The 27,216-nt window shown below is 45.3% G+C and overlaps 2 protein-coding genes across 4 annotated transcripts in view; one reads left to right on the top strand and one right to left on the bottom strand.

Moving 5' to 3' along the window:
- PRDX1 (peroxiredoxin 1) overlaps positions 1-11,023 on the bottom strand; it is a 48,308-nt gene extending 37,285 nt beyond the window's left edge. The window contains exon 1 of one of the 3 annotated variants that reach the window (XM_061184296.1): positions 10,913-11,023. In XM_061184296.1, the coding sequence (XP_061040279.1) occupies positions 10,913-10,976 (64 nt within the window). In that variant the 5' untranslated portion in view covers positions 10,977-11,023. Of the gene's footprint in view, positions 1-10,202; positions 10,337-10,547; positions 10,785-10,912 lie in introns of those variants that run through there. The other 2 variants (XM_061184300.1, XM_061184299.1) reach the window with 2 other exon arrangements.
- Positions 11,024-11,084: 61 nt separating this feature from the next.
- On the top strand, positions 11,085-20,853 carry AKR1A1 (aldo-keto reductase family 1 member A1). Its single transcript, XM_061184293.1, has 9 exons — positions 11,085-11,265; positions 15,886-15,975; positions 17,704-17,823; positions 17,995-18,146; positions 18,743-18,938; positions 19,281-19,480; positions 19,754-19,826; positions 19,973-20,059; positions 20,688-20,853. Exons 2-9 carry the CDS (start codon positions 15,892-15,894, stop codon positions 20,751-20,753), a joined length of 978 nt encoding a protein of 325 aa, XP_061040276.1. The 5' UTR covers positions 11,085-11,265; positions 15,886-15,891; the 3' UTR covers positions 20,754-20,853.
- The last annotated feature ends 6,363 nt before the right edge of the window (positions 20,854-27,216 follow it).

Raw genomic sequence — 27,216 nt, 5'->3', positions numbered from 1 at the left:
TTTTTTTTAATTTGAAAGTATTTTCTAACTTTTTAATTGGAGTATAACATAATGGAAAAGTGTACATATTAAGTGTATAACTTGATAAATTTTCACAAATTTATCATATCCTTATAAATTAAATCAAGAAATAGATCATTAATATCACCCTACAAGCTTCGCCTCTTGCCCATTTCCAGTCTCTACATCTCCAAGGGTAATCACTATCCTGACTTCTGACAACATAGATTAGTTTTTTTTTTAATTTTTTAAAAATTAATTAATTAACTTATTTTTGGCTGCGTTGGGCCTTCATTGCTGCGCACAGGCTTTCTCTAGTTACAGGGAGTGGGGGCTACTCTTCATTGCAGTGTGCGGGCTTCTCATTGCAGTGGCTTCTCTTGTTGCGGAACACGGGCCCTAGAGCGCCCAGGCTTCAGTAGTTGTGGTGCGTGGGCTCAGTAGTTGTGGCTCGCAGGCTCTAGAACGGAGGCTCGGTAGTTGTGGTGCACAGGCTTAGTTGCTCCACGGCATGTGGGATCTTCCCAGACCAGGGCTCGAACCCGTGTCCCCTGCATTAGCAGGCAGATTCTTAACCACTGCACCACCAGGGAAGTCCCCATAGATTAGTTTTTACTGGTTTTATACTTCATAAATATGGAATTATACAGTATATGTACTCTTTCATGTCTGCTTTATTTCACTCAACAGTAAGTTTGGGAAATTTATTCATGTTGTTCCTTTTCACTGCTGTATAACATTCCAGTTCCAGAATTTCTATTTAGCACTTTTTTGAAACTGACTCTTTTTCTTTCATGCCATTGCATTCTTATCTTCTGACTCAGTTTGGGTTTTGGAAGGCTAGAGTGAGTTTCTGATGGTCTTAGGGAAGGAGTGCCCCTCACTCATTTGAGAAAGCTCCCAGAAGTTATTGCTCTGGAGAATGTGGTAGCTGATATGAAGGCTACAAGTGTCATAATCATTTTGCCACCATAAAGAGGTCAACTTCAGGATGAATATGCGAGATTGGAAAGCAGAGAGAAGAAACAGAAAGAAACTGGGATCCTGATGACATTGTTGAGCTGCTGAATCAAACCAACCTTGAAGCCTGTTTATGTGAGTCCATAAATTTCCTCTATTGTCAAAGCCAGCTTAAATTAGGTTTTCTGTTAAGAGCAACACAGAGTCTTAACTTATCTACGGGTCAGTACTAGAGGCTTTGGGAATACAGAAGAGGAGTACCTAACTCAGTCTGAGCCAGTAGGGAAGGCTTCTCAGTAAAGATGTTTTGGGAGTAGAGGATATTTGAAGGAAAGCGTGTCCTAGGTAGGAACAGCATATGCAAAGACCCAAGGTGAGAGAAAAAATGGTGTGCTTAGGAAACCATTCACCATCCTCACATGTACTCAAGCTGGAAACCTAAGAGTCATTCCAGTGTTTTTGTTTTTTTTAATCGAAGTATAGTTGATTTACAATGGTGTGCCAATCTCTGCTGTACAGCAAAGTGACTCAGTTATACACAGAGACATTTCTTTTTTATATTCTTTTCCATTATGGTTTATCACAGGATGTTGAATATAGTTCCCTGTGCTATGCATTAGGACCTTGTAGTTTATCCATTATACATGTAATAGTTTGCATCTACCAACCCCGAACTCCCAGTCCATCTCTCTCCCTCCCCCCCGCCCCACCTTGGCAACTACAAGTCTGTTCTCTATGTTTTTTTTTTTTTTTAAATCTCCTACATCTAGTGGATCACTGAGTGCTGCCAATTTTACTCCTAAATATTTCTAAAATTTGTGTCCGCTCCATGATGAGTGTGAGCTGCTGTCCTAGGACAGACCCTGGGAGAAACACACTCAACAGACAGAATGTGGGGCTTCCCTGGTGGCACAGTGGTTAAGAATCTGCCTGCCAATGCAGGGGACACGGGTTCGAGCCCTGGTCCAGGAAGATTCCACATGCCACGGAGCAACTAAGCCCGTGCGCCACAACTACTGAGTCTGCGCTCTAGAGCCCGTGAGCCACAACTACTGAGCCTGCGTGCCACAACTACTGAGCCTGCGTTCCACAACTACTGAAGCCCACGTGCTTAGAGCCCGTGTTCCACAGCAAGAGAAGCCACCTCAATGAGAAGCCCACGCACTGCAACGAAGAGTAGCCCCCACTCGCCACTACTAGAGAAAGCCGCACACATCAACGAAGACCCAACACAACCAAAAAATAAATAAATAAATAATAAAATAAAAATTTTTTTAAATAAATAAATAAAATAGGACTTCCCTGGTGGCACAGTGGTTAAGAATCTGCCTGCCAAGGCAGGGGACATGGGTTCGAGCCCTGGTCCGGGAAGATCCCACATGCCGCGGAGCAGCCAAGCCCATGCACCACAACTACTGAGTCTGCAGGCCACAACTACTGAAGCCCGCGCGCCTAGAGCCGGTGCTCCACAACAAGTGCAGCAAGAGAAGCCACCGCAATGAGAAGCCCGCGCACCGCAACAAAGAGAAGCCCCTGCTTGCCACAACTAGAGAAAGCCCGCACGTAGCAACGAAGACCCAACGCAGCCAAAAATTAATTAATTAATTAATTAATTAATTAATTAATTTTAAAAAAATAATAAATAAAATAAATATTTTAAGGGACCTCCATGGTGGTCCAGTGGTTAAGACTTCACCTTCCAATGTAGGTGGTACGGGTTCGATCCCTGGTCAGGGAGCTAAGATCCCCATGGCTCACGGCCAAAAAACCAAAACATAAAACAGAAGCAATATTGTAACAAATCCAATAAAGACTTTAAAAATGGTCCACATCAAAAAACTCTTTAAAAAAAAATATTTTAAGAAAAACTTTTTTTACAATGAAATTTTCAATTGACTGAATGTACTATTTACTTATACTAAATTAAACACTTAATACATAAATGTGAGAAGTTTTATACATTGCTGTCAATTCATTTGCAGAGATATCTGCATCTTCATGTTCATTGCAGCACCATTCACAATAGCCAAGACATGGAAAAACACGTGCCATCAGCAAATGACTGGATAAAGATACACACACACACACACTTTATTATCCAGATATCATGGATATCTGGATAATATCATATCACACACACACTTTATTATCCAGATATCACTTTATTATCCAGATATTATCCACATATCAAAAGTTCTGTGAGTCATGAATTTAGATAAGGCACAGCAGTGATAGTTTGTCTTTCATCCATGATATCTGGACTTTATTATCCAGCCATGAAGAAAGAAGAAAATCCTGCAATTTGCAACATGGATGGACCTTGAGGGCATTACGTTAAGTGAAATAACACTGTCTGCAGAGGAAGACAAATACAGTATGGTATGATATCACTTACATGTGGAATCTTAAAAAGCCAAGTTCAGAGAAAGAGAGGGCAAAGGAGTGGTTACCAGGGGTCTGGGGTGTGGGGGAAATGAGAAGACATTGGTCAAAGGGTACAAATATCTAGTTGTAAGAGTAACAAGTTCTAGGGATCTAATGTACATCATGGTGGTTACAGCAAATAATACTGTATTATATACTTGAAGGTGGCTAAAAGAATAGATCTTAAATGTTCTCACCACAAAGAAAGAAATGGTAATTATATAACAGGACAGAGGTGTTAGCTAATGCTGTGATGGTAATCATTTTGAAATACAGTTGATCCTCAACCAATACAGGGGTTAGGGCACTGACCCTCGTGCAGTCAAAAATATGCTTATAACTTCACAATTGGCCCTCCCTGTCTGTGATTCTGCATCTACGGATTCAATCAATCTTGGATTGTGTCGTACTGTAGTATGCATTTACTGAAGAAAATCCACGTATAAACCTTGTTGTTCAAGGGTCCACTGTATATAAGTGTAACAAATAAACATATTATTCACAATGTTGTATGCCAATTATATTTCAACAAAGCTGAAAAAAATTTCTACACACTAAGTTTCTGCATTAAGCTTCTAAAGGAGTTTATCCTTGTTACTTCAACTGAGTCACAAATTATCCCATAACTAAGCCATGTGAAATGACCATTTATCATGCTCAGAAGTTCTGTGAGTCATGAATTTAGATAAGGCACAGCAGTGATAGTTTGTCTTTCATCCGTGATATCTGGAGCTTCAACTAGATGACATGAAAGCTAGGTGCTAGACTCATATGAGTTCTTGTTCCCTCACAGGTCTACTGGTTGATAATGGCTATAAACTAGAATATTAGGTACTCTGCACACAGACTTTGCCATATGGGATCTCCATGTTGGCTAGTTTGGGATACTTCCTAGCATGATGACTGGGTTTCAAAGGTAGATGTCTCAAGAGAGGAATGGATGGCCAAGTGGAAATTGCATTGCCTTTGTTAGACTAGCCTGAAATCACACAGTTTAACCATACTATCTTCATTGAACAGTCACAAGTCCTTCCCAGTTTCAAGGAGAGGGGAAATAGACCCTATCTCTTAAAGGGGAGTATCAATTTTCTGTCAGATGAACCAGAAATACTGCTGTGACCTTTTCCAGAAAATACAATCTTCCACATTCCACCCTCTAGCCACAACAATGAATTTTTTCCTGTATGCACAGTCCACTCACCTCTCCTTGGAGAACCTCCAAAGTCGCATCACATTAGGATATTTCAGGCGTAGACTGGAGGCCAAGAATCCTATCATCTAGGGACTTCCCTGGTGGCACAGTAGTTAAGAATCCGCTTGCCGGGACTTCCCTGGTGGTGCAGTGGTTAAGAATCTACCTGCCAATGCAGGGGACATGGGTTCGATCCCTGGTCCGGGAAATCCCATATGCTGCAGAGCAACTAAGCCAGTGGGCCACAACTACTGAGCCTGCGCTCTAGAGCCCACGAGCCACAACTACTGAGCTCTCGCACCTAGAGCCCGTGCTCCACAACAAGAGAAGCCACCACAATGAGAAAGCCCGCGCACTGCAACGAAGAGTAGCCCCCGCTTGCAGCAACTAGAGAAAGCCCACATGCAGTAACGAAGACCCAATGCAGCCAAAAAATAAATAAATTAATTAATTTAAAAAAATTCTATCATCTAGATCAGGCTAGCCTCATCTAGATAAGGCTCATTAAGTATAGTTTCCCTCTATGTGAAGACCTATGAACTTCTGCAGACTTTTCCTCCATAAACCCTACTGGGTGTTCACAAAAAATTGAGGAATATGCAGAAGCTTTTCTTGTTTTGGTGGAAGGGAACACCAGCTGCTGGGGAAATTTTCAGAGAAGCGTCTTCCCCATCTTCCCTTCAGATAACAGATTTTATTTAGGCAGCACTCCAGCTCCAAGAGGGCGAGTAGGACATGTGAAGTGTCCACTATGGAGATGCAGGGACAGAGCTGAGGCCAAGACTGAGGTTAAATCAGAACATCAAAGAATATTCCCACCTCACCTCGAGAATATTGTCTTAATATAGCATATTCTTATGCTTGAAAATTTTAAGTTATCATCCTTCTCTGCAGTCAAAACATATAATTTATATAATTTTAAGTTCTGTGATCATGTTTCTAAAAATTACAACTATTATTATTACACAGTTATCAAAGTAACATACAGTACAAGTTTTGATACTTATTAAACATAAAAATGAGATGGACAGGGGCTTTGTTCTTTTTTTCTTTTCTCCATTTAATTCTTGTACCTGTGGATGAATATTACTTATTTTCAGAATGAACAGAGTTCAACATCAATTCCATTCTTTTTTTTTTTATATAGATTTATTTATTTTCGGCTGGGTTGGGTCTTCATTGCTGTGCGTGGCTTTCTCTAGTTGTGATGAACGGGGGCTACTCTTCGTTGCGGTGCGCAGGCTTCTCATTGCGGTGGCTTCTCTTGTTGTGGAGCACGGGCTTTAGGCGTGCGGACTTCAGTAGTTGTGGCACGTGGGCTCAGTAGTTGTGGCACGTGGGCTCAGTAGTTGTGGCACAGGGGCTCTAGAGCACAGGCTCAGTAGTTGTAGCGCACGGGCTTAGTTGCTCCGCGGCATGTGGGATCTTCCAGGACCAGGGCTTGAACCTGTGTCCCCTGCATTGGCTAGCTGATTCTTAACCACTGCACCACCAGGGAAGTCCCTCAATTCCATTCTTATTTTTCATTTTTATAGATACAAGCATTGAGATAACTTGTTCACATAAATAAGTGGATGAAAATAGAAATATTTCTAAAGCAATGTCACTTAGCTGTTTTAACTCTTTCCAAGTTATACTCCAAAAATCACAAAATCTATCACCCAAAATTATTTTTAATGGTCTACCAGCTTTTACCAATAGTTTTCAAAACAAAGAATTGGAAATGACTTGCATAAGGGTTTATGATCCAGTCATTAGAGTCATCACTATTTCCAAAAGTTCCTTTGTTTAGTAGCCTCAATGCACACGCGGGCAATGCATCCTAGGAGCTGGCTGAAAGGTTTGTCTTTTTTAAAACGGAGGAGGAAGACTGTAAAAGGGATGGTGTGTTCTCATGGCGATCTGTTTTAGAAGACAATATACCACCAATTTGATGACTACTGCTCTGAAAACTCTTGGAAGGCTAGTGTTGTGCCTTGCATGGAACAATCCCAGTGGCCAGAACTAACAGCAAAAGGCTCAGATCTGGGGAAGGAGGGGGCTGGGTTACAAAAATGACTCAACAGTTCATCAGTTGCAAGGCACCACCTGATTGTAGCCTTTTAAGAAGTCAGTCTCAAAAAAAAAAAAAAAAAAGGAGGGAGTCCATTAGATGGGGCAGAAGATTGTGGATTGTGGGAGGGTCATTTTTGGCCTAAGCCATTTTGTGATCTAAGCCTGGCCACAGTGCTTGTCCTTGAACAGGTCTCAGTAATTAGTGATCTTAAGGTAACAAAATTATGCAAGAACAAACTGTTATCAGGCCAGAGGAGTAACAACAGCAAAGATAAGACTCCCAGTTCTGTTTTACAAAAAAAAGATTAGCCTTAATCACTCAACTACCCGATCAGTTAGAACGTAAGGGATGCTGATGTCGAGATTTTCTGACTTTTGTGACTTCAATCAACTAAAGCTTGGACTCTGTCGACCACCCAAGCCCTTTCATGAATATGCATGTGCCCTTAGCTTAAACGTTCCCATTTTTGTTGTCAGGGAGCATCTGCTTTGGGAAAGATCCCTGTTGTTCTCTTTACTTGTTGCAATAATGTTACTGAACAAAAGTTCGTGTACCCCATGCACACTGAGGCCAAATAAACCTAAACATCAAACTTTGAAGCAGAGAAAGGTCTATTGCAAGACCAAGCAAGGAGAATGGGTGGCTCATGCTCAAAAACCCCGAACTTCCCGATGGTTTTTGGGGAAAGCTTTTTATAGGCAAAATTTGGGGTGAGGGCTGCAGGGTGTATGGCTTTCTTCTGATTGGTTGGTGGTGAGGTAACAAGGCGGTGCTCCAGGAATCTTGTGCTCAGCCTGAGGTTGCTATCCTCTCCCTGGGTGGGGGCCTTAGTTCCTGCAGAAGATCTCAAAAATATTGTTATGTATATTCCTTGAGGAGGAACCAGGACCCTGCCCCAAGGCTGCATTAGTATTTCTTGATTGTTCCTCTGTTGTTTCTGCATTCCCTCTCTTCTCTGATTAGCAACTGTTTGAACCTGCTCTTTGGAACTTAGAGAAGGTCATGGAGGCTGAATGAAGCCTATTTCCTACAAACAAGAAATGGGGGACACAGAAAGGCTTTGTACCCGGGAATCCTACAGGGTCCTGCTAGGTTTCAATAATAAATTCTCCCTTCTCCTGATCTTTGGCTTGGTTGTGTCTTTTGGCTTGACACCCACCAAGAGATGAACCCAGTTTTTCTGGTAACAGTTCTCTTTCTCTGGGGACCCCCTGCCTTACCTGCTTATAATGGTCTTTGCTGGGCTAAGATGAACTTGAGAGATTCTAAATTCTGATCATATAACAGGGAAGAGCTAAATCGGACTCCATGTCTGATCTGTTTCATTGACTTTAACCTTTGCTTTTCGTTGCTTTTGTTATTATAATCATATATAATGGCCTGCCTCAGGTAACCATGCCCACCTGTGAATGGCTCCAAGAAAAAAGAAACTAACACATCCCCTCACGGAGGTTGGTCATTCCAGATGTTTTTCAAGACTGATGGCCCTTTTGCTTTACTTCCTCACTGCCTCTCCCTCTCTGATTCTATAAAAGAAACTGGCATCCAGACCCAGATAGGACGGTTTTTCAGAGACACTAGTCTGCCACCTTCTCCGTCTGCTGGCTTTCCGAATAAAGTGGTATTCCTTCCCTCAACACCTCGCCTCCGATTCATTGGCCTGTCGTTCGGCGAGCAGGGCAAGCTTGGACTCGGTAACAATCACATAAGCTGGAATCTGAGTGTCTTTATGAGAATAGATGGTGTGAAATGTCGGACATTTAGTCCATCAGGATACCACTCCTACTTGGGAGACAGTGGGTAGTAATCTGGGTGTAAAAACAGATGCGGAAGAGTGGCACTGGGGGAGTACAGATGGGTTGGGGAGGAGTTGAGGGGAGAAAAAGGCAGAGCTACACCAGGACAAATCCACTTCTTGCCCACTTCCACCAAGGAAAACATAAATTCAAGACACATCTCAGCCCAAATGGCAAACGGGATTTCAAATCTCAGAACTGTAACTTGGGACTTCCCTGGTGGCACAGTGGTTAAGAATCCGCCTGCCAATGCAGGGGACACGGGTTCAATCCCTGGTCTAGGAAGATCCCACATGCCGCAGAGCAACTAAGGCCGTGTGCCACAACTACTGAGCCCGCGCTCTAGAGCCCACGAGCCACAACTACTGAGCCCGTGTGCCACAACTACTGAAGCCCGTGCGCCTAGAGCCTGTGCTCCACAGCAAGGAAAGCCACCGCAATGAGAAGCCTGTGCACCTCAACGAAGAGTAGCCCCCGCTCGCTGCAACTAGAGAAAGCCCGCACGCAGCAACGAAGACCCAACGCAGCCAAAGAAAAAAACCAAAAAAACCAAAAACAAAATTGTAACTTAATAGCTGTGTGACTCTGAGCAAGTTAAACCTTGCTGAGTCTGCACAATCTGTAAAATGGAACTGAATACCTTCCTCACAGGAGGCTTCAAGTCTGCTGGTAACACTGTATATTCATCTGGACGGTGGTTATGTTGAAAAAAAAAAATCACAGAGTTGTACGTTTAAGATTTGTGCATTGTTCTGTCTGTATTGTCGATTAAAAAAATATTCACGGGCTTCCCTGGTGGCGCAGTGGTTAAGAATCTGCCTGCCAATGCAGGGGACACGGGTTCGAGCCCTGGTCTGGGAAGATCCCACATGCCGCGGAGCAACTAAGCCCGTGAGCCACAACTACTGAGCCTGCGCGTCTGGAGCCCGTGCTCCGCAACGGGAGAGGCCGCAACAGTGAGAGGCCCGCGCACCGCGATGAAGAGTGGCCCCCGCTCGCCGCAACTGGAGAAAGCCCTCGCACAGAAACGAAGACCCAACACAGCCATAAATAAATAAATAAATAAATTTATTTATTTAAAAAAAAAAAAATTCACAAACTAAAAGTTGAGAGTTATGTTTTATTTGGTGGCAATTTTTAGGACTTCAAGCCCAGAAGGCAGCATCTCAAGTAACACTGAGAGAACTGCTCCAAGGAGGCGAGGGGGGAGCTAGGATATATAGGAGTTTTGCAACAAAGGGCAGGTAGTTGGAGATTACTGTTAAGATTACTGTTTTTTTTTTTTAAAAAAAACTTTGTTCTCATAGAATTTTTTTTTTTTTAATTTATTTTTGACTGTGTTGGGTCTTCGTTTCTGTGCGAGAGCTTTCTCCAGTTGCGGCGAGCGGGGGCCACTCTTCATCGCGGTGCGCGGGCCTCTCACTGTCGCGGCCTCTCCCGTTGCGGAGCACGGGCTCCAGACGCGCAGGCTCAGTAGCCGTGGCTCACGGGCTTAGTTGCTCCGCTGCATGTGGGATCCTCCCCGACCAGGGCTCGAACCCGTGTCACCCTGCATTGGCAGGCAGACTCTCAACCACTGCGCCACCAGGGAAGCCCCCTAAGATTACTGTTAATTAAAGAAAACCAGAAATCCCAAATTAAGGAATTTAGCGCTTTTCTATGCATGGGAAGATGCAAGAAAGAGTCTGGGCTCACTGAAATCATGCCTTTGCTATGCACCTTAGCTATCTGGGGCCAGTATCCAGTGTTTTCATATCTTGAAATCAGGGCTCACCTTAGGGAGTGGCTGCAGTCTGATGGCTGCTAGATGGCAGGTATTCTTTGTTTCCTTCCTAAATTCCCTTAGGGCTCACCAGCTCACCTTCGGTGGTGGCTGCACGGCTTCAATCGCTGATGATTGTTACATCCTTTGTTTCCTGATATGGCAGGCAATATTCCATTTACCAGTATGCTATACTTCAATAAAAAGGCTTGCAGTAAATAAAATAAAAAAGAACATTCCCCTTCCAGGATTGTTGTGAAGACTCAATAAATTAATGTTTATAAAGCCTAAATATACATAAAACATAAATGCGCTGCCAGGGTCCACAGTCCGGATACAGAGAGCACTAACTTTTACCTCTTGAAGCCTGTAGTCCCAAGGTCTTCCCTGTTACTGTCAACCTCTGTGTTGCGGCTCTTCTCTGGACCTCAGTTTGCCTGACCAAATAATGGGACCAGCTTAGGTGTTTTCAGGGAACTTGGCCAACCCGGCTCTAAGGAAGAGAATAGATCAGAGCGGGGCCTGTAGTCCTTAGGGGGGAGCCGACTGCAGAAGAAGCCGCCACGTGGCAACCGGGCTCTCCTCCCTCTGGCAGTAGAAGGAGCAGAAGTTGCCCAGAGCGGCCTCGCGGCGGCGCGCGGTGCAATATGGGCCAGGCAGAGGCGCCCCCTGGCCCCGCCTCCGGGGCCGCTTACTTGGCCGTCGGCGCAGGCTTCACTCACCCGGGAGTTCGCCAAACTCGCGTTGTGGAGTGTGCCCAAACTCCGCCAATCCACCCACCAGCATCCTGAGGAAGGGATGGTGCAGCCTCCCAGCTCAGGCGTCCACTCCCCAGCTTGTTTCTGGGGACAGGGGCGGGGTCCACCACTGCGCGTGATGTTGAATGCCCGGCCCCAGCCCCTCCTCTGGGAGGAGCTTCCTCATCACCGCCAGACTTAAGTCCCTGTCTCCAGTCTCAGGCCAGTTTCTTGCTGCCCACCAATCCCGGAAGCTGAGGCCCATTGGGTGGCTAGCAGGGCACAGGACTGAGCTGAAAAGCCATACATCCCTGTTAACGTCCTGTGCTCGTGCCGAGGTGAGTTTCTCTTCTGCTGCCCCATCTTTGTCGTAGTGGAGATGGCCTCGAACCTTCACTACAGATGTGTCCGCCCCCGGGTTAGAGCGAAGAGCAAATGCTGAGGAGGCGGCCCGACTTGGTTTCTGATTTGAGCTTCCTCTTATTCGCTGAGTGATCTTGGATAAGTTCTCAGTTTCTCTGGATCTCAGTTTTCTCAGCGGTAAAATCAGTTCCTACATCAGGACTGTATGTAACAAGAGTTAAGTGAGATAAAGCTCTTAAAGCTCCCGGCACATACTGTCAGTAAGTTTTGGTTGCCATCTTCCTTTTGTTTACCCACGAACACGATTTTTTCAGGAACTCCGGCTTTAATGTGGAATTGCAGAGACGCTTCTCATAAGTGGCAGGAGGGGCGTGGGTTCGCTTGCTTAGGCACCTGCCTTGGGTTTGGGAAAGCCAGGGCATGTTTTTCTGTTGACCCAGTGCTCTGTTAAAGTGAGACTGGAATCTGAACCTTCACCGGATGGGGTTAGTATAAATTAACTCTCCCTTCAGCCTGTCCATACTCTGGGCTGCAGGACCTCCCTTAGAAGAGTCTTGATGATTCTGATCAGTCCTGTTACTTTTCCCAAGGTCTCAGTTTTCTTACCTGTAATACAAGAGCAATCCGAGTATCAGACTTTCTGGAGTCACTGGGATTTTTTTTTTTTTTTTACCGAAGATGATGGTAAAATGCTTTGTTATTTTCCAGAGGTGATTTTTTCCAGGTTATCCAAGAAGTAAAGGAAGAAGGTGATGGAGGCAGTGACTTTATCAAATGCCCCTCCCGCTGACAAGATCTCCCCCATTTGCCGCTGTGTGTGGGGTGGGGGGAGGGAGCAGGCACTCTAGCAGCTACAGGTTTAGGTAGATGACAGGCCCTGACCTCAAGGAGTACCAAGATTTGTGAGGGAAAATGAACAAACAAATGCAGTGATGTGCACAACTGTCAGGACATGGGAGGAGCCAGAAATTTAAACTGCTAGCTGAAGGGTGACCTGCGGTTAGCCAGGCAAGGGTGGGACTTGGGGAAGGAAAGTGTGCAGAGGCCTGGAGTCAAATATGGTGGTTGGTTCTGCAAAGTCTGGAATATGGAGTCTGAAATGAAGAGGTGGAGAGATGGGGGAGGTGGGAGCCAGGTTATAAAGGGTATTACCAGGGAGTCTGGACATTATCCCGAGGGTAGGAGAGATCTACTGGAAGAGATCCTGGGAATCACATGGTCAGATTTGGGGACTGCTTTGTGGGGAGAGGGACATACCGGAAACAGAGAGATCCCTGGTTCTGGGAGGGGTGGTCACAGCTAGAGCAGTGGCCCTGGAGTTGGACAGGGATGGGCTGGATAAAGATTTAGGAAGTATATATTCTTTTCACATACATCAAGAAGTCCAGGAAGTGTTATTGCAATCTTAGGTTTTACATTACAGTTTAGAGCAGTGTCTTTCGTAATATTTACAAATATTTACAGGATTTTTTCATGCAGCCAGATAGACCAAATCGGCCACTGCTACATATTTAAGGTGGCTTTCCGTCCTGGCTTCTTCGAAACCAGAAGAAGAACATAAACTCCCCCCCTCCCATCACCTGTCGAAACCCTAATCTGATAATAGTCGGAAATGCCTCAAACAAACTGAAATACATTAGATGGCTTTTTTAAGACCCCCATGGATTACACTGTAGACAAGTTGTCTGGTTTGCTTTAACACTTGTCATCCAGGGCCTTGAGTCCCTGGTGAGATAGAGTATACAGAAAGAAGAACATGGTCAGGCACTGTGCAGAGTGCTTAAAAACTCTTTAGAATGGGGGAGCTGAGATTCAAGCCCGGGTCTGTGCCACCCCAGAGCTTGAAATCTGTGCTGTGTTGCTGGATTTTATAAGTATACTTTTGGACATGTTGAGTCTCACTTACCCGTAAGAAATACAGGTGGAGATGTCCAGAGGGAGGTGAATATATAGAACTGGGGTGGGAAGAATTAGTGATTAAGGTGATCACTGAAGACTTGAGCTTGACTAGGGAGTGAGAAGGGATTGAGGATAGAACCCTGAGGGACATCAATATTTATGGGGAGCAGAGAGGAAAGACCCATCCAGCCAGGGAACACTCACGTGAATACTGCTTCCTCTTCTTCCTGTGTTTTCAAGTTTCCTGTATCAAGGCAGCTCTAGAGCCCTCCTCTGAGAAAGGAAGACTGAGTCCCAGAGAGAAGGAACCTAGGCACTGACCTGGGAATAATAAAACCTGAATCCTGATACTACCCTCACCCCCCTCTCCCCACACACCCAGCTTTTCTCTCTTTTCCATCTAGAACCTCTCCCAAGATAACATGAGGGTTTCTGAATTCTGCCAGAGGTCCAGCTAGGCAGATGCTGACAAGCTCAGAGCCTATTAATGTAGGGCTGGCTGAAAGGCTGTTGCACCAGGCAGAAGATGAGGAAGTCAGGAGCTGGTAGAGGATGACTTCCTGTCCTCTAGGAAAACATCTGTCTTCTGCCTTCTGTTCTGTCCTTTGGAGCTCTTGTTCTTTGCAGATCTGTGTTTGCCGTTTCTACCTCTATGATCCCTGCCCCTCCAAGCCTTAGCCTTTTTTTTTTTTTAGAAACTGTTTATTTTCCATCAACCTATTTCCATTTTAAGAGTTTGTGGAAGAACAGCTTAAGACCACTCAGTGGTTGTTCCTACCCACTCAGTGGCCTGAGCAGTGGGAGCTGTAGACCAGTCTTCAGTGGCAGGCTGAGCACTCCAGTCTTCAGGGGGGAACTGCTGAATAGGCACAGGGCACCTGCACGCCTTGGGACCAGTCTGCCACCTCAAGCCTTAGCCTTTTTGGTTTTCAGTTTCACAAGCAAAAGAAAGGGAGAGGCAAGCATGAGGTTTCTTCTTCCTTTTCCCCTGAGGCCAGGTTTTTGTTCACACTCTCAGCCCAGGTGTAATTTCAGAGCCATCCCTTGTGTTCTGGTAAATCTGGGAGAGGTCAACAGGTCATAAGTTGAAGATCAAGCCCAGGAAACCAGCCACAGACCCTGGTAGCAGCTAGCAGGCTAGTTCCTCCTGTGAAGTCCAGACATGTTTGCCTGATCCCTGGGCAGGTTGGTGCCCCTGGGAAGTTTGGGAATGAAGAGTATTGCCTTCAGTGGTCCGTGGTTTGCTGCCCAGGTTGAACGTTTTTGTTTCTGTTTTTGTTTTAGCAGAAAGGGTGGTCTCCATAAGGTTATGCTAGACTATAAAATTCTTCCTGAGTCAGAAGTATTAGGAAAGACAATTTTGGTGTGTTAGTTATAGTTACAACTTGTCCAATTACCTGCTCTACCATAATATTCTTTTTTTTTTTAATAAGTTTATTTACTTATTTATTTATTTTTGGCTGAGTTGGGTTTTTGTCGCTGCGCACGGGCTTTTCTCTAGTTGCGGCGAACGGGGGCTACTCTTGCTTGCGGTGCGCGGGCTTCTCATTGCGGTGGCTTCTCTTGTTGCGGAGCATGGGCTCTAGGCATGTGGGCTTCAGTAGTTGTGGCTTGCGGGCTCTAGAGTGCAGGCTTAGTAGTTGTGGTGCATGGGCTTAGTTGCTCCGTGGCATGTGGGATCTTCCTGGGCCAGGGATCGAAACCTTGTGCCCTGCATTGACAGGAGGATTCTTAACCACTGCGCCACCAGGGAAGTTCCCCATTTGGAGACTTCTGATTTTCATATCTCTCCAAACAGGGTTGCTCCAATCACCCACCTGCTTCGTTCAGTTGGAAATTTTCATGTATCTGAATTTACTGCTTTCTGCTGCATTGAAGTCCTGTGTCTAGTTCCTCTTCCTGGAAAGACTCTTACCCTTGACTCTTGGGACTGTCCCAACTCATTCTTAAAAGCCAGTGTCATTATTCCCTGGTTCTTGCCCTACAGAAGTCACTTGCTTTTCTGTAGCACAGTGTACATGCACATGTATTTTATAGGTCTGTGTTTACTTGCCTTTTCCCGCCTTTTCCATCAGCTCCTCCTTGAATCGTTGGCTCTGCCACTTAGCTGTTGATTTGGGGCAAATAATTTCACCTCTCTGAGCCTGTTTTTTTGGTCTAAAAAATAGTATACTTCCCTTGTAAGACCACACTCAGGCCTAGTAGCATGGCCAATCAGACCTCTGTAAGAGGGACTGAGTCTTTGTAGTTCTGACAACCTCCTGGCAACATTCATTTCATCCTCCGAAAAGGGACCCTTTCCTGAGCCAGTTCTGTCACCTGGTCTCACTTTTTCTCATAAAGGCCTTTGCCTGTCTTACACTGGTTTGAGACCTCATGTAGTTAAGGCTGGGTACTTCTGGGAAGCCACCTCGCTTTTGTTTTTAGGTTTTAGAGCTCTTTAACCAGAGCCTTAGCCTGATGGAAGGAAGGGCAGCCAGGCTGGTGGTCCCGTTAGTTTTTGTCCAGGAGTTACTGGCTTTGCTTGGTTCCAGGCACCTTGTCTCAGCTGCCTCTGCTCACAGGCATATACACATGACTCTGTGTTTTTTCTCCTATCACCCCTGTGCCCCCTTCCTGCTTTACAGGAGTCTTGATCAGTGGGCCCAAGCAGCAGCACTGACCCCACACCATTCTCTTCCCCATCTATGTTTCAGGGGGCAATGGCGGCTTCCTGTATCCTCCTGCACACTGGACAGAAGATGCCCCTGATTGGACTGGGCACCTGGAAGAGTGAGCCTGGCCAGGTGAGGGATGGGAGATTAGGAGGGGGGCTTCTTGCTCCTCTGCTCGGGAAAAGGCACTATTCGGGAGAGGGTGTCTGTGTTTTTTCTAGCAGTCCCCCCCCCCCCACTATACTTCACCTCAGGTGGGATGAGCCTGGAGGGCAGTGGGAAGAAACAAGGGAAGAAGGGACCAGCAGTGAGCACTTGGCTTCCACAGCTGATTCAGAGGAATGGTTGAGGGGCCCAGCACGGCCTAGAGTGTAGGAAGGAGCCCTTTCCCTGACTGGATCTGCACTGCTGTGAAGACATGGGACCCCTCTGTGCCTGGCCCTATGCTGACCCCTAATATGCCACTTATCACCCTGTGCTGTGATCATGTCTCCTGTTCCATGCTGGGTTCCTTGAGGCCAGAGGTAGGCACACAGCAGGTATCAGGGTTTAAAGAATAACTAGGTCAACTGTTTAGACTGAAGGTCAGCAAACTTTTTCTTAAAGAACGAGGTGGTTAATAATTTAGATTTTGTTAGACAACTTGCAAAATAGAGGTGATTATGTACTTATGTAACTATTTAAAAATATAAAAATCATTCTTAACTCAAGGGCCAAAAAAAACCAAAAGAAAACTGCTAGAGTTTAGCAACCCCTGGTGTAGACCCTTCCAGCCCAGGGAGCCTGGGAGCGGAGACCTGTTTTCCTAGATTGACACAGGGAGAGATTCAGCTTACACCTGGGGTGGAACATCTCCTCAGGGCTTGTTCCTTGTGCTTGGAATCTGAGTCAGAGTTTAGAGAAGTTTGGGAGGGACTCTGGCAAGGAGAATGGCCTCTTCTCTCTGGAATTTAGGCTGGGATTTGTGGTGTGGCTGGATGAACTCTACCTTTTTTCCCTTTGCTTTCCTTCCTACAGCTGCCTAGGAGCCTGGTTCCGTAGGCAGGCACTGACATGGACTGGGACGAGTCCAGGAGCTAGATGAAGGCAGTTGGTGACAGCCAGAGCCAGGGCCAAGATTGGGGGCAGGGATGGAGGGGATGGGGAAGGGTATGGAGCAGCAGGAGTAGGGTCAGGTGTGAGGGGCATATGTCTGGATTGTAAGAGCTACACCTAAATGGGGATCTTGAGTGGCAGGGGCCTGGCACCCTTAGTTCTGCTCCTAATGCCATGTTAGTCTGGTTTTTAACAAATTGACTGACCTGTCCTCCTCCTTGGTGTCTGCTTTCTTCTCTTCTGGTGGGGGACTCTGAGCCCAGCTTCCATCTCACTTCTCTGTCTTCCTTCATTTTCTCCCCCCTCACCTCTTCTGCTCGCCTGAGCTCTCTTGGTCTACATGGCTTCCTAAGGGTCTCTCTCCACGTGGCCTTGCCCTGGGAACTATTTACCTGTGTATCATGTTTCCCTAACCAGCTCCCCAGGGCTGGGGACCTGTCTCCATGACTACACTTCTGCCTTCTGTCCTCTGTCAATGTATCCATCCACCTTCTGAGCATCTAGCTGAGAACACATTGTTTGTTTTAGCTGGGCCCTGCTGAGATTGCTTGGAAGGAACCTTGGAGGTTAGTGGGGTGGGGACAAAGGGTTTGGGGTCTCTGAAGAGACTTCTGGTCCCCGAGACTAGAGCCATCTTCTCACTTCCACTGCATGGATGACTGCAGTGGTAAATTCCTGCCCCCCTCCCCGCATCAGTGACTCTCAGGAGGGCAGTTTCTGGTCCAGACCAACAGAGCTAAAACTTCTGCTTTTCTCACCTGGCAGGTAAAAGCAGTTATTAAGTATGCCTTGAGTATAGGCTACCGCCACATTGACTGTGCTGCTATCTACGGCAACGAGACTGAGATTGGGGAGGCCCTGAAGGAGAATGTGGGACCCGGCAAGGTGAGGACTGGGGCTACAGAGGGGTGGGGTGAGAAAACTCAGAGGCTGGGGCTGAGGCCTGGCGAGAGGGATCTGGCATCAGCTTCCTTCTAATTCCTCTCCCAGAGGTGAGGGTGGGTGAGATTGGGTGCCCTTGGCTCTTCTAACTATGGACCCTGCCCCCTGTACTAGTTGGTGCCTCGGGAGGAGCTGTTTGTGACTTCCAAGCTGTGGAACACGAAGCACCACCCTGAGGATGTGGAGCCTGCCCTCCGGAAGACACTCGCTGACCTCCAGCTGGACTATTTGGACCTGTACCTGATGCACTGGCCTTATGCCTTTGAGTGAGCCTTGCCAGAGTCTTCATCCAGGGAATCAGGGGTTGGCGGAGTCATGTTAGTAACTTTTTGTAAGTCACAGTAGCAGAACAGGAGAGGAACACTCAGCCTTTTCTGCTACAGTTTAGCTACAAAAAAGGGGTGCAGCCTCACATGGTGTGTATCCTAGGGTGTACATGGGTGGTCCCTCCTGCTGCCTTTGTACATTCGGGAAATGTACTAGCTTCTGCTGTCCTAGGCCCTGGGGTTGCAGTAGAGTAAGCTCCCACAGAGGGTGTGAGAGGAGCCGACCATCAGCTCTGTGCTCTGTGCTTGAAGAAGGCTGCAGGGGCATGCAACTCCCCGAGGTGAAAGGAGTTAAGGAAGACTTTCCAGAGGAGAGGAGATATAATGTGTCTAGGAAGAAGAAGAGGGGGGATGGGCATTCCATATAGAGTTAACACTTGGGTTATGACCTGGAAAGGTGAAAAACCATGCTTGTTTCTCATTCTTGGCCCTTTACCCTTTCTGGGCTTGGATTATGGGATGTAGCGTGCCTAGACGGGCAAGTAGGCAGGAGCCTGGCGTTTGTGCCCACACCTTGGGGGCTGTCTTTCACTCAGGCGGGGAGACAATCCCTTTCCTAAGAATGCTGATGGGACTATACGCTATGACTCCACCCACTACAAGGAGACCTGGAAGGCTCTGGAGGCACTGGTGGCTAAGGGGCTGGTGCGGGCACTGGGCCTGTCCAACTTCAGCAGTCGGCAGATCGATGATGTGCTCAGTGTGGCCTCTGTGCGCCCAGCTGTCCTGCAGGTGAACACAGCAAAGATCAGTTGGTTTGGGGGCAGTGTGTGTGTGTGTGTGTGTGTGTGTGTGTGTGTATGTAAATGAGCATGAGTGAGCAGATGATAGGTCTACTTCAGAGAGACGGCTAGAAAGTTGTCAGAAGTGTGGTGCAGAAATCCTCTGCTTAAGGAAGGGCATTGAAGTGTGGGAAGAGAATGAAATAGTGGAAAACTGTCTAGAGAGTGAGAAAAGCAGGTTGAGGGGAAGCGGGGGGTCAGCGATGCAGGGTTGGTCAGGATGTGCATGTCTGGGTGGGACCAGCAAGCTGGCTATGGCCACCTCATGATGATAGGTTGTTTCTTGGCTCAGGTGGAATGCCACCCATACCTGGCTCAGAATGAGCTGATTGCCCACTGCCAAGCACGCGGCCTGGAGGTGACTGCTTATAGCCCTCTGGGCTCCTCTGATCGTGCTTGGCGTGATCCTGCTGAGCCTGTCCTGCTTGAGGAGCCAGTGGTCCTGGCACTGGCTGAAAAGCATGGCCGCTCTCCAGCTCAGATCTTGCTCAGGTACGCAATCTTGGGGAAAGACAGTCAGGTTAGGGAGAAGGCTTCTGGGTTGGGAGGCAAGGGTTGAGGGGTTCCTTATCCAAATGCCTGGATGAGGCTGAGAATCCTGCCGTGTCATCTGGGGAGAGGCCACTCTGAGGCATGTTCCCTATTCCAGTGAGGCTCAGGGGTTCCAGGAGCTCAGAGAAGGCTGCATGGAGGACCAAAAAAAAAAAGAAAGTGCTTATGTGTACTGACTCCACTTCCTCATCTATACCTCAATCCCCCACTCAGGTGGCAGGTCCAGCGGAAAGTGAGCTGCATCCCCAAGAGTGTCACACCTTCCCATATCCTTCAGAACATCCAGGTACTTGGTGATGTGTCTGTCCTGTCTTCTGTAGTCCACTGGGACACAGTCTGGCCCTGACTCTGTTTGGCTAAGAAGGCATTGTTCTGGAACCCCAACTTCCACTCGCAAAACTGGCTTTCCTGACCCCCCGCTCCCATCCCCAGGTGTTTGACTTCACTTTTAGCCTGGAGGAGATGAAGCAGCTGGATGCCCTGAATAAAAATTTGCGATTCATCGTGCCCATGCTTACGGTGAGTGTGTATCACCCACCAGAGTCAGGGAATATGAGATTTGGGGCAGGATTCTGGCCTAAGTCTGACCTCAACCTTGCTGGCCACAGGCTTGGCAGGATGTTGTTGTTGGTAAGATTGCTGTCCTGGACACAATGGGCTCTTTTTTCTTTGCTGAGCTCTGGGAAGTAGTCTGGGTGAGGGATAAGGCATGTAGCCTGTGAGTTCCAGTCCTGCATCTCGTTACCTTGTAACCTAGAACAAGTTATTTAACTTCTCCAACCTTCAGCTTCCTATGTGTAAAAAGATCCCAGTTCCTGACACATAACAATTACTCAGTAAATGATATAAATGGGACATTCTCAACCTTGTTAGAGGTTTCCCTGTTGCACATAGGGAAATAAAGAGTTCCTTATCCCAGCTGAGACTGCAAACTCTTAGGGGCAGGGTCAGCCACGTACCAGGCTGTGGGTTTGGTGCTGGAATGCTCTTGGTACTGTGGCATTCTCTGAGGCCCTAGCCTAAGTCACTGCCATCTGTCATAGTGCTGTACACAGGTAAGGCTGTTGAGTAAGATTCTTGGGAAAAGATGTCCTGGGTCTTTGGAATGTCAGCTCCTACTAATGGAGTCATCTGTCTCTCTTTCCAGGTGGATGGGAAGAGGGTCCCAAGAGATGCAGGTCACCCTCTGTACCCCTTCAATGACCCATATTGAGACCACAGCTTCCTGGCTTCCTTTTCATCTCTCCAGCTATAACGTCCTGCCATCCCCAGAAAGAATGAGTTAATAAAGCCATTGGAGTATCCATCCATGATACTTGCTTGTCTTATTTGTCTGGTCAGACCTGATATGGAAACAGTTTCTTTTAGGGATGCTGGGTGTGACCTGCCATGAGTCCAAACTCCCTTATCTTTCTTGATTCTGGAGAAACCAGTGTGTAGCTGAATTCCATGTCCGCCTTCATAAATTATAAGGTATATTAGTGGCGTCGCGCCACCTAGAGGCATCTCTTAGCACTACATGCCATCCCAGTGTAGTCTTAGAATGCCAAAAATTGGTCACTTATGGACTGAGATCAGGGCAGCGAGAATCCTGTGGTTTCTTTACACTTCTGGGCATGGGTCTTGAGTTCCTGCATCCCGCCCACCCATCTAGTCAGTGCCTAGATTTAAGAATATAAAGAGCCAACAAAACTTACATTCTGAAGTTTGGGAGTCCCAGCTTGGAAAATCAGGAAAGCTGGGGACAGGGTCTTTTTCTCTCAGACACTATAGTCAGTGTGCATAGGCTACCTGAAGGAGGCAGAGTCAGCACCAAAGTTTGTCACTGTACCTAAGGTCCTATCTTATATATTTTGTGGTCCCACCAGAGACTGAGATTTTGGGTTTTTAGCAGGGCTTTTGGAAAATCCCTCTAAACTCTGGTCACACAAAATTCATTTTAGTTTTCTAGTTGAACCATTGCTCTTCATTCAGAAAATATTTATGGAGTACTTAGGCACTATGTGAGACCCTGAGGATATAGCTATAATCAAGACACATAGGTCCCTACAGTTTACTTGAGACAGACTAAGTAATTGCGTAATTAGTTTAATTACAGTTGGAAGAAGTGCTATGAAAAAGCGCAGAGTGAGAAGCTTACTGATTTAATCAGCTGAGATCTGAAGGATGAGTAGGGAATAATTAGTTAAAAGAGGTGAGAGTGGTAATAGTGTTCCATGCAAATTGGATAGCCTTGAAACTGAAAGAAGTTGTTGGAAAAACCTAAAGAAAGAAGTCTTTGTGACAAAGTGAGCAGGGGTGGAATGGCATGAAATAATGCTGGAATAAGGTAGGGACCTGGTGATGTAAGGCCTAGGAGACTGCGTTAAGACTTTAGGGTTTTAATTTTATTTATTTAATACATTTATTTATTTATTTATTTATGGCTGCGTTGGGTCTATGTTGCTGCGCGGGCTTTCTCTAGTGTCAGCGAGCGGGGTGTATTCTTCGTTGCGGTGCGCGGGCTTCTCATTGCGGTGGCTTCTCGTTGTGGAGCACGGGCTCTAGGCGCGTGGGCTTCCGTAGCTATGGCTTGTGGGCTGTAGAGCGCAGGCTCAGTAGTTGTGGCGCACGGGGTTAGTTGCTCCGTGACATGTGGGATCTTCCCGGACCAGGGCTCAAACCCGTGTCCCCTGTATTGGCAGGTGGATTCTTAACCACTGCGCCACCAGGGAAGTCCAAGACTAGGCTTTTTAATCCTGAATGAAGCAGGAAGCCATGTAAGAGTTTTGAGCAGGAATAACATGGCATGATTTGTGTTTTAGAAATACAGTGCTGGTGCAGTGGGGAAAATGGATTAGTGGGATAAAAAGTGGTTGTAGGGAGGCATGTTGGAAGTTAGTCTTTTTATTTTATTTTATTTTATTTTATTGAAATATAGTTGATTTACAATGTTGTGCCAGTCTCTGCTGTACAGCCAAGTGACTCAGTTATACACATACTATTTTTTTTAATATTCTTTTCCATTATGGTTTATCACAGGATATTTAATATAGTTCCCTGTGCTATACATTAGGACCTTGTTGTTTATCCATTCTAAATGTAATAGTTTGCATCTACCAACCCGAGAAGTTAGTCTTTTGTCTCTGGTCCTTTATACCTGGAACAATCCACCTGTTAGCTTACTGTTGGATGAACATCTATTACTTACACATTCAGTTTAGCTGTCACTTCCTCTGGGACATCTTTTCTGATCTCACCCTCCCCAGGTGGCTTGCTATATGATTCCATAGCTCCCTTATACCCTTTCACGATCCAACTTTCCACAGTTATGAGGTAGCATGAGTTTGAAATGTATTAGTTTGTTGGGGCTGCCATAACACTACCACAGAGTGGGTGATATAAACAACAGAAATTTGTTTTCTTATAGTTCTAGAAGTTAGAAATCTGAGATCAAAGCATCAGCAGGATTGGTTCCTTCTGAGTGGTGTAAGGGAAGGGTTTGTTCCAGGCCTCTCTCCTTGGCTTGTAGATGGACATCTTCTCTTGTGTCTTTACATTGTCTTCCCTCTGTGCACATCTGTGTCCAAATTTCTTTTTTTGTTTCTTTGTTTTGTTTTGTTTTTTGGCTGCACCACATTGCTTGCGGCATCTTAGTTCCCTGACCAGGGATTGAACCTGGGCCCCAGCAGTGAAAGCATGGAGTCCTAACCGCTGGACTGCTAGGGAATTCCCTGTGCCCAAATTTCTTACAAGGCTGTCATATTGGATTAGGGCCCATCCTAATCTTATTTTAACTGAAGACCCTGTCTCCATATACAGTTACATTCTGAGGTACTAGGGGTTAGTACTTAAGTATATGATTTTTGAGGAGGGAGGACACAATTCAGCTTATATCAGGAAGTGAAAGTTGTCATAACATCAAATTATTCACTAATAAGTTGACTACTTAGAAATTATTCTTAACTCAAACATCTCACCCTGCTTAACATTAGCATTTCTCTATTGACATCTTTGTCTAAATCACTGGGCAGTACAGTGCACATCCACTGAAAAGTGAAATTGCAAATCTTGCAAAAGTTAACAGTACTTTATGAAGCAATGGAAGTGATGTTGGAAACTTAACACATCATACCCAAAGCTATCGAAAAGTGAGGATCTGACAGTTAATTGGGAAAGAAAATCAAAGATGAAGACACTAGACTTCAAAAGAGGATATTTGGCTTATCAAAGTATTAAGGAAGGCCGTTGGGAAAACTATGAAGTCCTTAAGTATTTTTGCAAAAAGGATTCTTTATATGATTGTTTTGAGTAAAAGACCACAAACTCAGATTTTAAAATGAGATTTGCCTTTATAAGACTACATTCTAGAGGAAGGGAGTGCTTACCAGCCAGAGGCTAGCACCACCACACTCCAGTTCCTTACATCAAAATTTTTTATACACAAGTACAATCTAAGACCCCTTTCAGAAACTGCCCTGCGGTCTGCAGGGAGTAGGGGATATCTCACAGTCAAGTAGGAAAAATGAGACCTTGTGACATTCTGTAGGAGAGAGAATATGAACCTTGTAGTCAAAGTCTGGCAAACTAACATAAACAACAGGGTCCTACTGTATAGCACAGGGAACTATGTTCAATATCCTGTGATAAACCATAATGGAAAAGAATGTAAAAAAAAGAATGTATATGTGTGTATAACTGAGTCATTTGCTGTACAGCAGAGATTGGCACACCATTGTAAATCAACTATACTAAAAAAAAAAAAGTCTGGGAAACCAAAAAAGAATACTTGTTGAAAGGGGACTGATAACATACATATGAAAGAGGTCACAGTGTTTGTCCAGGAAAATGTGATCTATGAAGGAGTCCTGATATTTGTCCAAAGAATTAAAACATTGAAAATCACTTCATTGGTTTGAGATGTTAACTTCTAGAATGTTCATGACAAGTTCTGTTGATTTTCCTCTTTGAGGATCATCTGCACTTTGACATCTGTATATTCATAAAGCTATAAATATGCCTGTCCAGATGTGTCTTTGTTTTGTTTCACTACCTCTTGGGCCTTTGGCCTTTTGAGGTTTTAATAGGTTGTTTTATATAACATGACAAGCAAGCCTGAGCTAGTATAATGAATACATGGAGAGCATATATTTTTGCCAGGATAATTAATCCACATTTAATTACATTTAAATCTCATTCTGTTTCATTTCCCTACATCCAGGATCTACCTGAATTAATTAAACAGTTGTTTCTCTCTCAATGGAGTGGAGAACCAAGATTGTTTCTTTAATTTTAGGGATGTTTCTTTCTAATTGACTTTATAGTTTAATAACTTGTGTTGACAACAATGTAAACATCACCTTGAGCTATGATCATGAGGTCAAGAGCCATTCAATTCTGCCACAACAGAGGTAGATGATACTTCTATTTGTGGAGATCCAGGGTGTCATTTTTTTCATTAAAGCTTTACTCTAGTATTCCAGAGACATTAACATGACTTGTGCTGGCCAATGAAAAAAAAAAGTGATTGTGTGTTGGTTCTGGGTGAAAGCTTTAAGAGCAAGTGTGAGTTCCAACATATTCTCTCTTACCCTCTGAAACAGTGACAAGCAATACTCTATATTATTTATGGTCGCTGTTCCATCAGCTTGAGACCCAGAATGAGGATGACACAGAGCAAAGCCTCCAGCTGACCTGATATGAAAATATAGTAAGAGTGGAAACTGAATCTTATTGAATGAAGCCATTGAAGTTTTGGGTTTACTTGCTACTGCAGCAAAATTTACCCTGTCTTTTTTTTTTCTTAATTAAAAAAAATTTATTTATTTATTTATTTAGGCTGCACTGGGTCTTAGTTGCAGCATTTGGGATTCTTAGCTGCGACATGCAAACTTCTTAGTTGCTGCGTGCATGTGGGATCTAGTTCCCTGACCAGGGATGGAAACAGGGCCCCCTGCCTTGGAAGTGTGGCGTCTTACCCACTGGGCCACCAGGGAAGTCCCTACCCTGTCTTAATTAGTACAGTTAGCTAATACGTTATTTATGATGTATGCAGTGACATTCATAAGTGAAAGGGGCTTACAGTTTTATTTTTTACATTTTCCTATTTCTGGAATCAAGACTACATTACCTTTGGGAATTCCCTGGAGTTCCAGGGGTTAACACTCTGTGCTTCCACTGCAGGGGCATGGGTTCAATCCTTGGTCAGGGAACTAAGATCCCACATGCTGTACTGCATGGCTTAAAAAAATAAAAAAATTAAAAAGACTACATTGGGACTTCCCTGGTGGCGCAGTGGTTAAGAATCCGCCTGCCAATGTAGGGGACACGGGTTCGAGCCCTGGTCCAGGAAGATCCCACATGCCGTGGAGCAACTAAGCCCACGCGCCACAACTACTGAGCCTGCGCTCTAGAGCCCGCGTGCCACAACTACTGAAGCCTGCTTGCCTAGAGCCCGTGCTCTGCAACAAGAGAAGCCACCGCAATGAGAAGCCCGCGCACCGCAAGGAAGAGTAGCCCCAGCTCGCCGAAGCTAGAGAAAGCCTGCGTGCCGCAACAAAGACCCAACGCAGCCAAAAATAAAATAAATAAAATAAATTAAAAAAAAAAACAAACTTGGGGCTTCCCTGGTGGCGCAGTGGTTGAGAATCTGCCTGCCAATGCAGGGAACACGGGTTCGAGCCCTGGTCTGGGAAGATCCCACGTGGCACGGAGCAACTGGGCCCGTGAGCCACAATTACTGAGCCTGCGCGTCTGGAGCCTGTGCTCCGCAACAAGAGAGGCCGCGATAGTGAGAGGCCCGCGCAACGCGATGAAGAGTGGTCCCCGCTTGCCACAACTAGAGAAAGCCCTCGCACAGAGACGAAGACCCAACACAGCAATCAATCGATCAATCAATAAGAACGTGAATTTCTTTAAAAAAAAAAAAGACTATATTAACTTCTCTTTTTTTTTTGCTATACATAAATGTATGTGTTCAACCTACCATCTTTAACTGAGTCTTCCCTAAATCTTATTAATAAAAATCAGAGTTCTATTATTATCCTAGAAAAGATTTTGCTTTTTTTCTACGTATGGAAATGTTTCTTGAAAATGTGTTAACCTCACCTATAAAACCATCTGGGCATTTGGGGGGAATGGTGGGACGTCTGACTACCATTTTCAAATGTTTATTATTTATTGATCTACTTAAGGTCTGTTTTTTGGTGTGCCAATTTTGACACTGTTTATTTCTAGGATCACTCCATTAGGTTTTCAAATTTATTAGCATATAATTATTCTTTTTTTTCAATATTTATTTATTTATTTGTTTGCACTGGGTCTTAGTTGCGGCATGCATGTGGAATCTAGTTCACTGACCAGGGATCAAACCCCGGGCCCCCTGCATTGGGAGCACAGAGTCTTATCCACTGCACCACCAGGGAAGTCCCAGCATATAATTATTCTTAATACAATTATCTTTCCATTGTGTCTATGGTTTCTGTAGTTATTTCTTCTGCATTTTCTTTTTTGCATTTGCTATCTATATTTTTCTATCTATATATTTTTATTTTTTCAAAGAACCAGTTTCTAGTTAATCTTTTATTTCTCTCTTGATTTCTGCCCTATCTTCCTTATGTCCTTCCCCTCTTGTTTGAGATTTCTCTCTTGCTCTTTTTCTAACTTCATGAGTTGAATTCTTTGAGCAATTTTTCTAT

The sequence above is a fragment of the Eubalaena glacialis genome, chromosome 3 (assembly GCF_028564815.1).
Source record: "Eubalaena glacialis isolate mEubGla1 chromosome 3, mEubGla1.1.hap2.+ XY, whole genome shotgun sequence".
NCBI classification, from domain to species: domain Eukaryota; kingdom Metazoa; phylum Chordata; class Mammalia; order Artiodactyla; family Balaenidae; genus Eubalaena; species Eubalaena glacialis.
This window is presented reverse-complemented; position numbering and strand designations above follow the sequence as displayed.

Bases quoted from the DNA above. Each gene is read 5' to 3' on its own strand.
- AKR1A1 (XM_061184293.1), top strand. From the start codon at position 15,892: ATGGCGGCTTCCTGTATCCTCCTGCACACTGGACAGAAGATGCCCCTG. The intron at 18,147-18,742 runs GTGAGCCTTGCC...TCTTTCACTCAG, and splicing joins CACTGGCCTTATGCCTTTGA to GCGGGGAGACAATCCCTTTC. The intron at 19,827-19,972 runs GTACTTGGTGAT...TCCCATCCCCAG, and splicing joins ATATCCTTCAGAACATCCAG to GTGTTTGACTTCACTTTTAG.